The 12,360-nt window shown below is 51.2% G+C and overlaps 1 protein-coding gene across 21 annotated transcripts in view; it reads right to left on the bottom strand.

Annotated features, from left to right (window-relative positions):
• Positions 1–12,360, bottom strand: part of ZMYND8 (zinc finger MYND-type containing 8) — a 159,566-nt gene that overhangs the window by 2,641 nt on the left and 144,565 nt on the right. For 16 of the 21 annotated variants that reach the window (XM_079945633.1, XM_079945646.1, XM_079945628.1 and 13 more), the window contains 5 exons: positions 10,691–10,769; positions 8,276–8,515; positions 6,253–6,410; positions 5,048–5,114; positions 978–1,061 (listed from right to left, as the gene is read on the bottom strand). In XM_079945633.1, coding sequence (XP_079801759.1) covers positions 978–1,061; positions 5,048–5,114; positions 6,253–6,410; positions 8,276–8,515; positions 10,691–10,769 — 628 coding nt within the window. The remainder of the gene's footprint in view (positions 1–977; positions 1,062–5,047; positions 5,115–6,252; positions 6,411–8,275; positions 8,516–10,690; positions 10,770–12,360) is intronic. The other 5 variants (XM_079945643.1, XM_079945630.1, XM_079945641.1 and 2 more) reach the window with 2 other exon arrangements.

Raw genomic sequence — 12,360 nt, 5'->3', positions numbered from 1 at the left:
TCAGAGACAGAATTGGAGTGAGGGAACAAGGGACCGTATCATCGCCTAGGGAGTGACCTTTCTGGTGATACGGCAGGCATGTACGTGGTCCTGAGGTCTGTTTCTGCAAGATAAGTAGTGAAGAGAATGATCAAAGGAGCTCCCAAGTAACATATTCATTCAGGAGAGAACTCTTCTTAGTCGCTTGCATCGGTGACCAGAAGGGGGCAGTATTGTATTGTGGTGGGCAGAGGCGGGTGGGGGCAGAGGGGCGCCAGGGTGGAGCTGTCTTACGGAACCTGAATCCACCGCTTCTTAAGCGTTCTTCCCTACTCGTGATGCCTACACCGTAGTTCTCTGGAAGGTCAGTGATACAGCTGGTTATCACCACAAGGAGAAAATCCTACAACAATGCAATCAAGTCACACCGAGTCTCCCCAGCTCTGCTGAAGGTGGAGACCAGCTGGGCCACTTAGAAGAAACGGGAGCAGGGCTGAGCTCAGCACAGAAGCTGCATCCCAGAGCGAGGCTGGTCACCTGAGTAACTGCAGAGCCTGACTCCTCCCACGGACCGGACATGGGGCCGTGGCTGATTCCACCCATCACTGCAGAGGACAATGGGTGTTAGTCTAGGACCCTTTCTGGAAAGAGCGAGGATGAGGCCCCTTCAAGAAGCCAGACCGGGGACTTCCCTGACAGTCCAGTGGTTAGGACTCCACGCTTTCATTGCCAAGGGTGTGGGTTCGATCCCTGGTCGGGGAGCTAAGATCCCACAAGCTGAGCGGCGTGGCCCCAGAAAAACCTCTTTTCCTACTGGGGTTTCCGATGGCCACCAGAGGCAAAGCTAAGAAGAAACAAGGCAAAGCAAGACCCATCACTCAGGAGAACGGGAGAAGACACACCCACAAAGAAAAACACACACAGACACACACAAAACGAGCCTTCCGCGCGCCAGGAAACGTTCCCCAGCAGCTTCCGTGAGGCGGGGTCATACTTACACTTCTGGGCTGGGTAGCTGGGGTGCGGCTGGTGGTCTGTGCTGGTTGGGACAGAGGCGGGTTGCTTGTCACACCTGTTGCTAACTGAAGAGATAGCACAGGCAGCCTCAGAGTCTGGTAGAGGGCTCAGATCCGCACAACCCCAAGGCCTCGCTACTCTGCTCAGCAACAGGCTACACTGGCCTTAGCGCTGGGTGGCTGCTTTGTTGATGTCCCCATTTTCCAACTTAACGCATTCACAGGAGACTAAGGCTTTTAAAAATGCATATTAAACCATGAACAGGATCACGGGACACAGCACGGCATTACAGGTGGGAAATACGGCGTACAAGGACATAAAAGCAACTACGTAAAGCCATAAATTCGCAGAATTTTGAAAGCAAAATTCTAGGAACCACTAGCTCTGCCAAGAGCTTAACTCAGCCAGGGCGAGGGGAGGCACCAGCACCACAATTTAGGTGGAAACCTCCACCCAAGGAATCCAGATTCTTCAGGGCAAGTAATCACTCATCTACTGCCAAGGCTGATGACAGAACAGGGAAGAGAGGGCGCCGGAGGTGCATGTGGTGAGAAGGATTGAGGAAGAGGCTACAGATGAGTTAGCAGTGGGCCACTCCCCAGCCATGACGGAAGGACACCAACAAATAATATCTGAGATGGAAAGAGTCTAAAATGTGTGATAGGGAAAGTGTCTCAATAAAATAACTGTCCTAGTGAAGAATTTGGGGGAAATCATTGAAGGTATGATAAAGGAAACATTAAAAAGAAAAAAAAAAACAGAAACTCCAGGGAAAAAGCAAGGCTATATACAAAGGTGGAAATGTAACCGCAGTGCACATCCGCAACAAATGGCACGACCAGAACGATGGAAACACAGATTATCCTACGTCAATTTTTTAGCCTCAACCAACAGCCGAAAGCGAGAAGACCCAACTGAAGTTACACGAGAGACGCACATGTCCTCCACCTTGGTGACGGGAGAGTCAAAGTGGGAAGATGGCAAGTCTGGATATGACAGGGGCAGGAGAGGTGAGGGAGGTGGTGGGCACCAAGAGAGGGGGCAAGAGATACCGTCCCCAGCTGACAGAACAAGAACTAAGGAGCAAGTGCTTTACTTGACCAAGGTAACCCACAGGCACATCAAACAGTGACATAGGTAGTTTGGGAGGAGGGCGAGTAGAGAGGTGATAAAAGACCCCAATTCTCATCTTTTAAAGCCAGAAGTCAACAAGCAACGTCTAGATAAAGTCCAGCAATAGAAGTATGGGGAAACACGTTATTCACAAATAAGGAGGTTAAGTGCCAGATGTACCCAAAGACAGCCATGGAGACTGAGAGCGGGAACTGTTTTTCCCAGTACAGTTTTAGTTTCTCTAACTACAGTCATCCCTTGGTGTCAGGGATCGCACAGGGGATTGGTTCCAGGACCCACCACAGATACTAAATCCCGTGGACACTTAAGTCTCACGGTTGGCCCTCCATCTCCAAATCCACGGATTCAACGAACCACAGATCCTGCAGAACCGTGCTGACTATGGGAAAAGATCCATGTATACGTGGACCCGTGCAGTTGAAACCCCTTCAAGGGTCAACTGGATATGCGTGCATTGCTTTACAATCTTAAAATGAAGAGACAAGTGAACAGGAAAGGCCCACGCCCACCTCGAGGCAGCTCCTACCCCCTACTAAACCTTCCTCCCTCCCGACTAGACCCTCATCTTAACCAGCCTAGTTCCAGAAGTCTATAAAGAGCTCAGAAACCTCAGTGTTTGTAAACCTTTGTAAAGCCCACGTTCCTCCACAAGATTCCATCTACGCTGTCAGCAAGCAGTGAGCGCTAGCAGAAACCATTAGACGTAAGAGGAATCAGAAAACCAGCCAGTCTGTCTGCTCTGCCGCCAACCATCACCCAGGGTGCTTTGGTGAGTAAACAGGGGAAAGTGAGAAGTCTGGAGCTCGCTGTCCTGACCTGGCCTCCAGTGACCTCCCGCTCGGTTCCCTTCGGCCCACACTCCAAACACGGCAGCACTGCCTGAAAATGTTTTTTCCTCCAGCTGCTGACAATGTGGGACCTTTCCCTCCCTCCCTGCTTTCCCCCATCTCATCATTAGCCTCCTCGGGACGATATTCTCCCCACTCCCCAACCCCGGCGCCAAGTCACCAGCGTCTTCCAGGCTCCTGGCTCCCTCCCTCCAACTCCCCTGTCTACCCCCTCGGACACCAGGGTGCTTCAGGTCAAGAAGGATGGGGAGGCCAGCCAACAACGGCCCGTGGGCCAAATCCAGGCCAGTGCCTGTTTTTCCAAGTACAGGTTCACGGGAGCACAGGCCCGCCCATCTCTCTGTGTGTCATCTGTGGCTACTTTCATCCGACAACGGCAGTCGAGCAGTTCTGACAGAAACTGTGTGGCCCTCGAAGCTTAAAATATTTACTCTCTAGGGCTTCCCTGGTGGGGTAGTGGTTGAGAGTCTGCCTGCCGATGCAGGGGACATGGGTTCGTGACCCGGTCTGGGAAGATCCCACATGCCGCGGAGCGGCTGTGCCCGTGAGCCATGGCCACTGTGCCTGCGTGTCCGGAGCCTGCGCTCCGCAACGGGAGAGGCCACGGGAGTGAGAGGCCCGCGTACCGCAAAAAAAAAAAAAAAAAAATTTACTCTCTGGTCCTTTACAGAAAGTCTGCCAACCCCTGGGCGAGGTAACATTTCATCCACCTCGGAACTGAGGTACGATGCATCTCCCAACCACCTTCCTGCACGCAAGCTTCCCTGTCCCAACAGATTCCATACTCCCAGGGCATCACTCATCTTCCCAAGGCCCGTTAATCTTCCCACATAGATCGCACCACTTTGCTGCTCCAAAACCTCAACAGCACCCCCTGTCTGCAGCAGTATTTCCACCTTGAGCCCTTCTCACTCCCCCTTTGCAATTGTGACACGTCCACTCAGTTCGTGCTGTTATTTTAAACTCATTTTCAACTTAAGTCAAACAGAAACTCTTATATCATCACCAAAAAGCAGGAAAGCAATAATACCTGCCATACATAGATCAACATAATGAAAACCAAACTGTAGTAGAAAGTTCTAGGTGGGCGCCACGCTGCTGAAGTTAAAAAGACAGATATCAAAAAAAAAAAAAGAAGAAATCAAAGGGATGAAGAAGATGCCTCAGCACCAAACTGAACTTGTTCTCAGAGATGTAACCAGAGGACTGAAGGAGGAGTGAGAAGCGAGTTTTTTCAACAGGTGGTTCAATCGTATTTAATGCCAAGTTCGTGAAGTCAGATCGTGTCATTCCCCCTGGTGCACCCCGAACCTGAACTCCACTTTCCAGCCCTTCAGGAAACTTTCTCCAGCCACCCTAACAAAGGACATCCCTTCTTCCTCTATGCACTAAAAGAAAATGTTTGGTTTTCAGTTGAAGGGAAGGACCCGGCAGAGAGAAAGATCCTAGAGCTGAAGGACCTTGAATTAAGCAGAACTGTCCTCACTGAAGACACCTTCTTTGAACCCTTCTGGAATGCCCTCAAACCGGTTTAGGAGGGTGCAGGGGAAAGACCCTTTGGGCTAGAAAAGAGGACAGCTCAAACTGCACAGAAGGGGAAAACCAAAAGTCAGTGTCAGAAAATCCCCCAGAACAGCCTACCAGGTTATCCCTCAAGTAGAAAGAGTTTTACAGAAAGATCATCTACCTAAAAATTTTCTTTTTTCCTCCGAATGCTCAAGTACCCTCATCCACTAAATGCGGGCATTGGGACCTCGGGGATAGTTTCACAGTTTCATTTCCTGTGGTCATTTCTCTGAGGGCAGAAGAACTGCCCAACCCAAATGCATCTTCCACGCCACCCCAGGTCAGCAACGGAACCCTAGGTCTTTGATGTGGTACCCCAAGAAATCAAACAAGTACAGGTAAATCCTGATCCGCTGACCCGCCCAGGGCACCCCCAAGGACCCCCAAGGACCCCCAGTTTGAAAATCACAGCCCTATACCCTTCAGCTTCTCCCTGGGGACATGGCTCCCCTCTGCCCGTGTGGACCGTGAGAGCACCATTCGCCCACCAGGGGGCAACATACCAGAGCCTTGGTTGGAGCCTAAGAGAATGGAGGAGGGCGTCTCCCTGGAGCCAGAAAGGTCGAGGGTCTAGAAATACAAAAAGAGAGACATGGAGGCAAGGCACTGGGGCCAATGCAGCCCCCCCAGGGAAGCCCAGGGATCCATGGGGGCACTCATCACGGCCCCTACAGCACCCTCGTGCCCTCTGCCTGGCGTGCTCAGGCGGGAGAGGCCAGGTCAGCTGGGGGGCCCTGCACCTGGGCCCTTTTCTGCTCTACCTCCCCAAAACACAGCACCGGGGGCTCCTCACTCAACTCTAGAGCTGTGGCTTCAAGAACACTGGTCCTCAGCTCCCCTCTCTGACCTAACGCCCACCCCAGATTTCTGCCACATCCCAAAAGGAAGCACAGCCGTCCCTCGGTACCCAAAGCGGGATGGTTCCAGGAGTCCCCGAGGGTACCAACATCTGGGGATGTTCCAGCTCCTTACACACAAAAAAGGCCTCGTATGGTGAATACAGCGGGCCCCCTGTATCCGAGGATTTCGAATACGTGGATTCAACCAAACATGGATGGAATTTCGGTTGGTTGCGAGAAACCCACGGATACGGAGGGCTGACTGCATATTACATCAAATTATATCAGTTCACTTTTCTTTCACCTTAACCTCTTACTAGGCAATAATATCAATGAAATCAAAGGGTTTTAACTGCTGGGATGACTTGCTTTTTTCCTAATAGACAGGAAATAAATACATAATGACTACAAATGTAAAAAAATGACCAAGGCGCCACCTAAAATAACGTTTGCGTGCAATTACATATACCACACACTGGGCAAGTAGGAGGTGGAACCTGTGTGTCCAGGAGAGCAGCCACCAGCCTCCTGCGACTACCTGTATTGAAATTCATTGTAATTCAATAAGATTTAAAATCCAGGTCCTCAGTCACACTAGCCACGGTTCAATCGCTCAACAGCTACACGCGGCTAGTGGCTCCCATACTGGGCAGAGCAGATACAGAACATTCCCATCATCTCAGAAGGTTTTGTGGACAACGCCGCCCTACACATGCACCTTGTGAAAGGAGCCCTGCTAAGACTGTCACCCCCATCTGCAGCCTGAAGACAGACAAACCTCCCTACAGCACAGGACTCGCCGGGGTGGCGGGCATGGGGGCGGGTCTGAGACTCTGCAGGGCCCAAAGGCATGTGGGAAGGAGACTCACCGAGCCACTGTCCTTGCTTTTCTCGGCTGGCGCCTCCTTCTCTTTCGAGCTGCTGGTTTCCGGGGGGGCTGCCTGCGTGTTGGAGGAGGTCCCCTGGGATGACTTGTTTAGTGTTTCTGTGTTCACCTCGGCGTCTGCTTCCTGCTGAGGCGCGGTCGCTGAGGGGAGAAGGGGACAGAAGCCAAGTATAAGCCAAGCGTGACGGCTCCCGGGCCCACGGGGAAGCCCGTCCTGCGCAAACCAACACCTGTGAGAGACGCAGCTGCCACCCAGGCCCACTCAGGGCACAAGCACAGGCCCAGGGTGGCTGGACCAAAGCTTTCCAGACGCGGGAATTCCAGACTGTGCGTGAAAATATGTTCATTTCTAAGAGTCTGTGATTCAAGTTTTATTAAATCATTCTGGAGAGAAAGAATGTTCGTGAAACAAACACCCTGTAAACTGCTGTTCCAATTACTCATTTCATCATTTCTAATTTTAGACCAGTTTTCATCCCATGTTTTACCCTATAACAGCAGAGCTGAGCGCTTCTGACAGACCACCCAGGCCAGAAATCCTGAAATATTTACTCTCTGGACCTTCATTAAAAAAAGCTTACCAACTCCTGCTCCAGAGCTTCTCAAATTTGGGTCATGCGTATATCACCTTTGAAAAACTTGTCAATCTGCAGATATAGTCCCTTATCATATTATTTATGTTACTTGTATTTAACTTATTTACTTTATTTATTTTTGGGTGTGTTGGGTCTTCGCTGCTGCACGCAGGCTTTTCTCTAGTTGCAGCGAGTGGGGGCTACTCCTAGTTGCAGTGTGCGGGCTTCTCGTTGCAGTGGCCTCTCTCGTTGTGGAGCACAGGCTCCAGGCGCGTGGGTGCCAGCAGCTGTGGCTCGTGGGCTCTAGAGCGCAGGCTCAGTAGTTGTGGCGCATGGGCTTAGTTGCTCTGCAGCATGTGGGATCTTCCCGGACCAGGGCTCAAACCCGTGTCCCCTGCATTGGCAGGCGGATTCTTAACCACTGTGCCACCAGGGAAGCCCTGTTATCTGTATTTAAATAAATTATTTGAAATGGAGATTTTTATTTCTAAGCATAGAAATCTAACATTAACCATAAATAAATGCTAATTGTAAAATAATCACTAATAAATACTATTAATAAATTCTAACTAGACAGTGTTTCCTGCTGGAGTCTCCTAGCCTGGCATCTGCTTGCTCTGTATTAGAAAGAGATTTCAGGGGACTTCCCTGAAGTCCCCACAGTGCGCCACAACGACTGAGCCTGCGCTCTAGAGCCCGCGAGCCACAACTACTGAAGCCTGCTAGCCACAACTACTGAAGCCTGCGTGCGTGCCCAGAGCCCGTGCTCTGCAACAAGAGAAGCCACCGCAATGAGAAGCCCTCGCACTGCAATGAAGAGTAGCCCCTGCTCACCACAACTAGAGAAAGCCCACGCGCAGCAACAAGACCCAACACAGCCAAGAATAAAATAAATAAATAAATTTATAGAAAGAGATTTCAAAGACTGATTAGTTCCAAACCAACACTTTTTCCTTCACATGAGCACTGGGATCCCTTATTTAACACTATGAGTCCAGGATGGGCTCCATTGTAGGGGGCTCTCCTGTGCATTTTGCAGGGTGTGTAGCAGTATCCCTGGCCCCTGCCCTCTCGATGCCAGCGGCACCCCCCTCAGTTATGACAACCACGAACGTCTGCAGTCATTGCCAGTGTCTTTGGAGAGGGGACAGAGACAAAAACTGCCCCCGGTGGAGAACCAACCACGGCAACTCACATGAAACTAAAGTGATCCTCACAAGCCCCGCACTGTGGCGAGCAACACTGCGGCCAAGGAGACCAGAGGTTCAAAACCCCTGTGTCTGGAGTCCCGGCTCCATGTCTGTGTGCTGCTCTCGCGTGTGTTAAGAGTCACACAGGTGGTGAGCGAGCATGACGAGGGCCCTGTGGTCCAGGGGGAGCCAATAGCCCACCCTCCGCAGCCTGGGCCAGGAGGTGCCCCCGGGGCCCTACCTGACTGGGTGCAGGACTTCATGTGCTCAGGCCAGTGGGCCTGCTGGCAGGGGTAGTCGCAATAGCTGGTGTTCCAGCAGCAGTAGAAGATGGCCTCCTTCTTGCAGTTGGCGCACCACTGCTTCTTCTTGGTCTCGTCCACCGCCTGCTGCTTCTCCAGCTCCAGCTGCTTCTTCACCTCGGCAATGAGCCGGTCCCGCTCCTGCTCTAGGCTCTGCCGCATCTCAGCCATGGTCAGCTCTGCCAGGGGAGGGGAGGGGAGGGGAGGAGGGGGAGGGGAGGGGAGGAGGGGGAGGGGAGGGGAGGAGGGGGAGGGGAGGGGAGGAGGGGGAGGGGAGGGGAGGGGAGGGGAGGAGGGGGAGGGGAGGGGAGGAGGGGAGGGGAGGGAGGGGAGGGGAGGGGAGGGGAGGGGGAGGGGAGGGGAGGGGAGGGGAGGGGGAGGGGAGGGGAGGGGAGGGGGAGGGGAGGGGAGGGGGAGGGGAGGGGAGGGGGAGGGGAGGGGAGGGGGAGGGGAGGGGGAGGGGAGGGGAGGGGGAGGGGAGGGGGAGGGGAGGGGAGGGGGAGGGGAGGGGAGGGAGGGGAGGACAGGAGGGGAGAGGAGCAGATGCCAGCTTCATCAACTGTCCCCCGGCCCAGGCCGTGGGGTCATTCACACCAGGTCAGAACATGGATTCCAATAGACTCGGGTGTGGATCCTGGCTTGGAGATGCCCTGGCTGTGTGATACCCCCTGGGTGAGTCACCCATCCTGCCCGAGCCCCAGTGTCTACATCTGTAAGATGGGCATCCATCATGCTGACCAACAGAGCTGCTTGTGATAATGAACGTCAGGTGCCAAGGATGCAGATAAGGGGGCCGCATGGGGATTCTGCAGGAAACCCTCAAATAAACCCTTGAAATGATTTCCACTAAACTCACTTTGAATTTTATCATTAGTTTAAGGCTTTTTTTCTATCAAATACTTACATAGCACCTACTATCTGTAGGCACTGTTGTAAGCACTTTATAAACATGAACTCCTTTAATCCTTTATACTACTAATCCTATTAGGTAAGCATTACTATAATACCCCTTTCACAGATGAGGAAACTGAGGCACAGAGCTAATAAGGGCAGAGGTGGGGCTACAACTTGGACATGCTGTCTCCTTGGTGTGTGGCTCTAACCTACCAGACAGGGCATCGTGACTGACCATTAGGCTAATAAAACAACTATCAAACTGCTCACACTACTGAGATTTCTCTCAATTTTATATCAGACAACAAGTGCAACACCTGGGAGCAACTTGCACACTGGAATAAAAGAAAAATCAATGGTTCCTCGATTCCTTAAAATTTTCTTCCTGAAATTAAAAAAAAAAAAAAAAACACCCTCCAAAAAACCACCAATAAAGAAAATTAACCCCTGGTAAAGATAAAAAGCACTTGTATCCAGACACAACATTTCCAACTAGGAGCCTGCCAACCATGACAAGCTCTGTCCAGCCCACATGTATTTTTTCAACTGTGTGGCCACTATTTTTAAATGAAACGATTCTGCATAAAAATAGATTCCTTGACTTTACAAGAAAAACAGGAAGAAGTGACAACATTCCAATAAACTTCCCTCCTGGCAACAAGGGAAGGAGCAGGGTGGGGGCTTTCCTGGTAGGCTTTCAAAGGACTGGAGTTTGCGTGATTTAAACAAGTATCACCTGCAAGCAGGTGGGCACCGCCCCCCCCCACCCCACCCCCCGGGTCCGCCTCCCTAACAGAACCTCCCGGTTGCCAGCGTTCTGACTCTGAGGCTGGTACTACTCAAGGGTCTGAAAGAAACTGCTCTTGCTTTGAGGGGAGACCCTTTTACAATATACCCACAGCGCAGTAAGCGAAACATCAATCTTATCTACAATCCATGGACCAACGCCCTCGCCATGACGTGGGGCACACAGGAAGCATCCGAAACTTTAAGATGCCTGACGGTCGGTGGTTACGAGGAGGAAAGTCTGGAGTCACAGCGCCCAGACGTGAACTACAGCTGTGTGAGTTTGCACGTGTCTGTGCCTCAGTTTCTGCTGGAAATAACAGACCCCTTTTTATCAGAAGGGTCTCTGTGAGAACTAGCTCATTCGTGAAAACTTCAGCCGGTTGCTGGAACAAGGTCAGAGCTCATACGCAGGAGCTGCTACCAAGGCTGTCGTGATGACCTTGTTGCTGGTGTTGGTATTCTGAAAAGAGGAAAAGGAGGGTGCCCTCCAGCTCCATCCTTCATATCTGGTTTCTCCAGGTCAGACTCTCCAGGATGCTGTGGTCTCCCCACCAGTGGTGCATCCCCCTGCCCTACTTTTGATTCAATTCACATCTGGGTCAAACGGCAGAGGTGCCAAGAAGCTCACATCCAGAACCTTCCACAGTGCAGACCAAGTCAGCAGGACTTACCCAAGTTGTGTTTCATTTCCGAGAGCTCCTGCTGGTGCAGCCACTGGAGCTTCTCTATCTCAATCCTCAGCCTGCGAATCTGTAAGGAGAGAGAAAGACTTCTTACAAAGTGCACCTGGCTGCCTTTTACCAACAGGGCTCGGAAGCTCCAGCTCTCATTACAGGGTTAACGTCATGTGCTGAGGCAAAGAGAGAGCAGCCTGTGCTGGCCTCCCCACAGCTGCAGTAAGAGAGGTGGGCGCCGGTGGGTTAACCCAAATTCGGGAGAACTTCTGCTCCAAAAAGCCAAATATGGGTCGGCTGTCTTTTCCAAGAAATGCTCTAGGAAAAGCCACTTAAAGTAAGAAAAGAAGACCAGGTCTTCATGATAAATAGTATGCCACAGGTTTGAGGAGGATTTTGGTCTAAAACATGAAACAAAAACAAATGAAAACAAGCTTTACTGTATCTCTTACCTAAGATTTTGGGCACAGGGGTGGCATGATCACCCTCTTCAAAGTCCAGAGCTTAACATTTCTGGAAACCACAGGGCATTTTGGGGGGTAGGAGTAAATTGGGAGCCAAATTCGTTTGGAGGAAGGGAAATGTAAACCCAATGTGAACTGATACAAGGCTGTTGACAGGTTCTCAACTGGGATGATTTTTGCCCCCCTCCCTCCCTCCATGACACTGCAGTGCCTGGAGACATTATAGGTTGTTTCTGGCATCCCGGGGGGTAGAGGCCAGAGATGCTGCTAAACGTCCCAGATGGACAGGACGGCCCTCACCACAGCGAAGCACAAACGTCAAGTTGAGAAATCCTCATTTATCAAACACGGTGGGAACAATTACTGTTTCACTGCAGAAAACACTGTATCTAATCGTGGGAGGGGGCTGCATATTACCTCATTAAAATCTGGAAAATTCTGGCACATATCTGGACCCAAGGTTTCAGGTGAGACATTACGGATCCAATACTTTCCACTCCACGCCAGTTAAAATGAACAAAAAGGGACGAAGTATGGTAGCAGGTGGGGGTGAGGATGGGGAAGTTTTTCTAAGTTCTTGTTTGACGTCCCAGCACAATCATCAGGAGGGTCACATTAGCAGAAATACCCCAGGAGATTCACCATTTCTCTTGGGACCTCCCTGAAACCTTTACATTCGTGCGGTTCTCTGTTGAAGGCCTATAGGGACACCTTCCTGGAGATTTTTTCCTCTTCGTCTGGGTGCCAGCCTCACCCTGCCAGGTCGTCAATGGCTCTGCCTGTGACTCCCCCCAGTTTTCCATCATGACTTTCAATGACCTCTAGAAGTCCTGCCATTGTCATTTCCCGTGGTGACCTGTTTGCATCGGGCTTGCAGGGAATTAGCCTGGGAGGGAAATTCAGGGAGGCTTTTTTTTTTTTAAATAAATGGTCACTTCCTAAGTGGACATTTCAAAGTTTTAACCACGCTCTTCTCTAAGCAATCGCCTAAATTAAGGAGGCTGGGGATACACATTCCTGGACAACAGGGATCACCTGTACAAAAAAGTCCAAACTTTGGGAGAAGATGAAGGATCCAATTTTACATGGGGTCAAAAGCACTACTGTCCAGTCTCACCAGCGGAATAACAACTCAAGCTCTGGTTTTGGCTGTATGAGTAGAAGTGAAGTGATTGCACAGAGCAGGGTGTGTCTGCAGAGCGC

The sequence above is a fragment of the Stenella coeruleoalba genome (assembly GCF_951394435.1).
Source record: "Stenella coeruleoalba genome assembly, chromosome: 15".
Taxonomy (NCBI): Eukaryota; Metazoa; Chordata; class Mammalia; order Artiodactyla; family Delphinidae; genus Stenella; species Stenella coeruleoalba.
The sequence above is the reverse complement of the archived record's forward strand: the minus strand, read 5'-3'. Positions and strand labels throughout refer to the sequence as shown.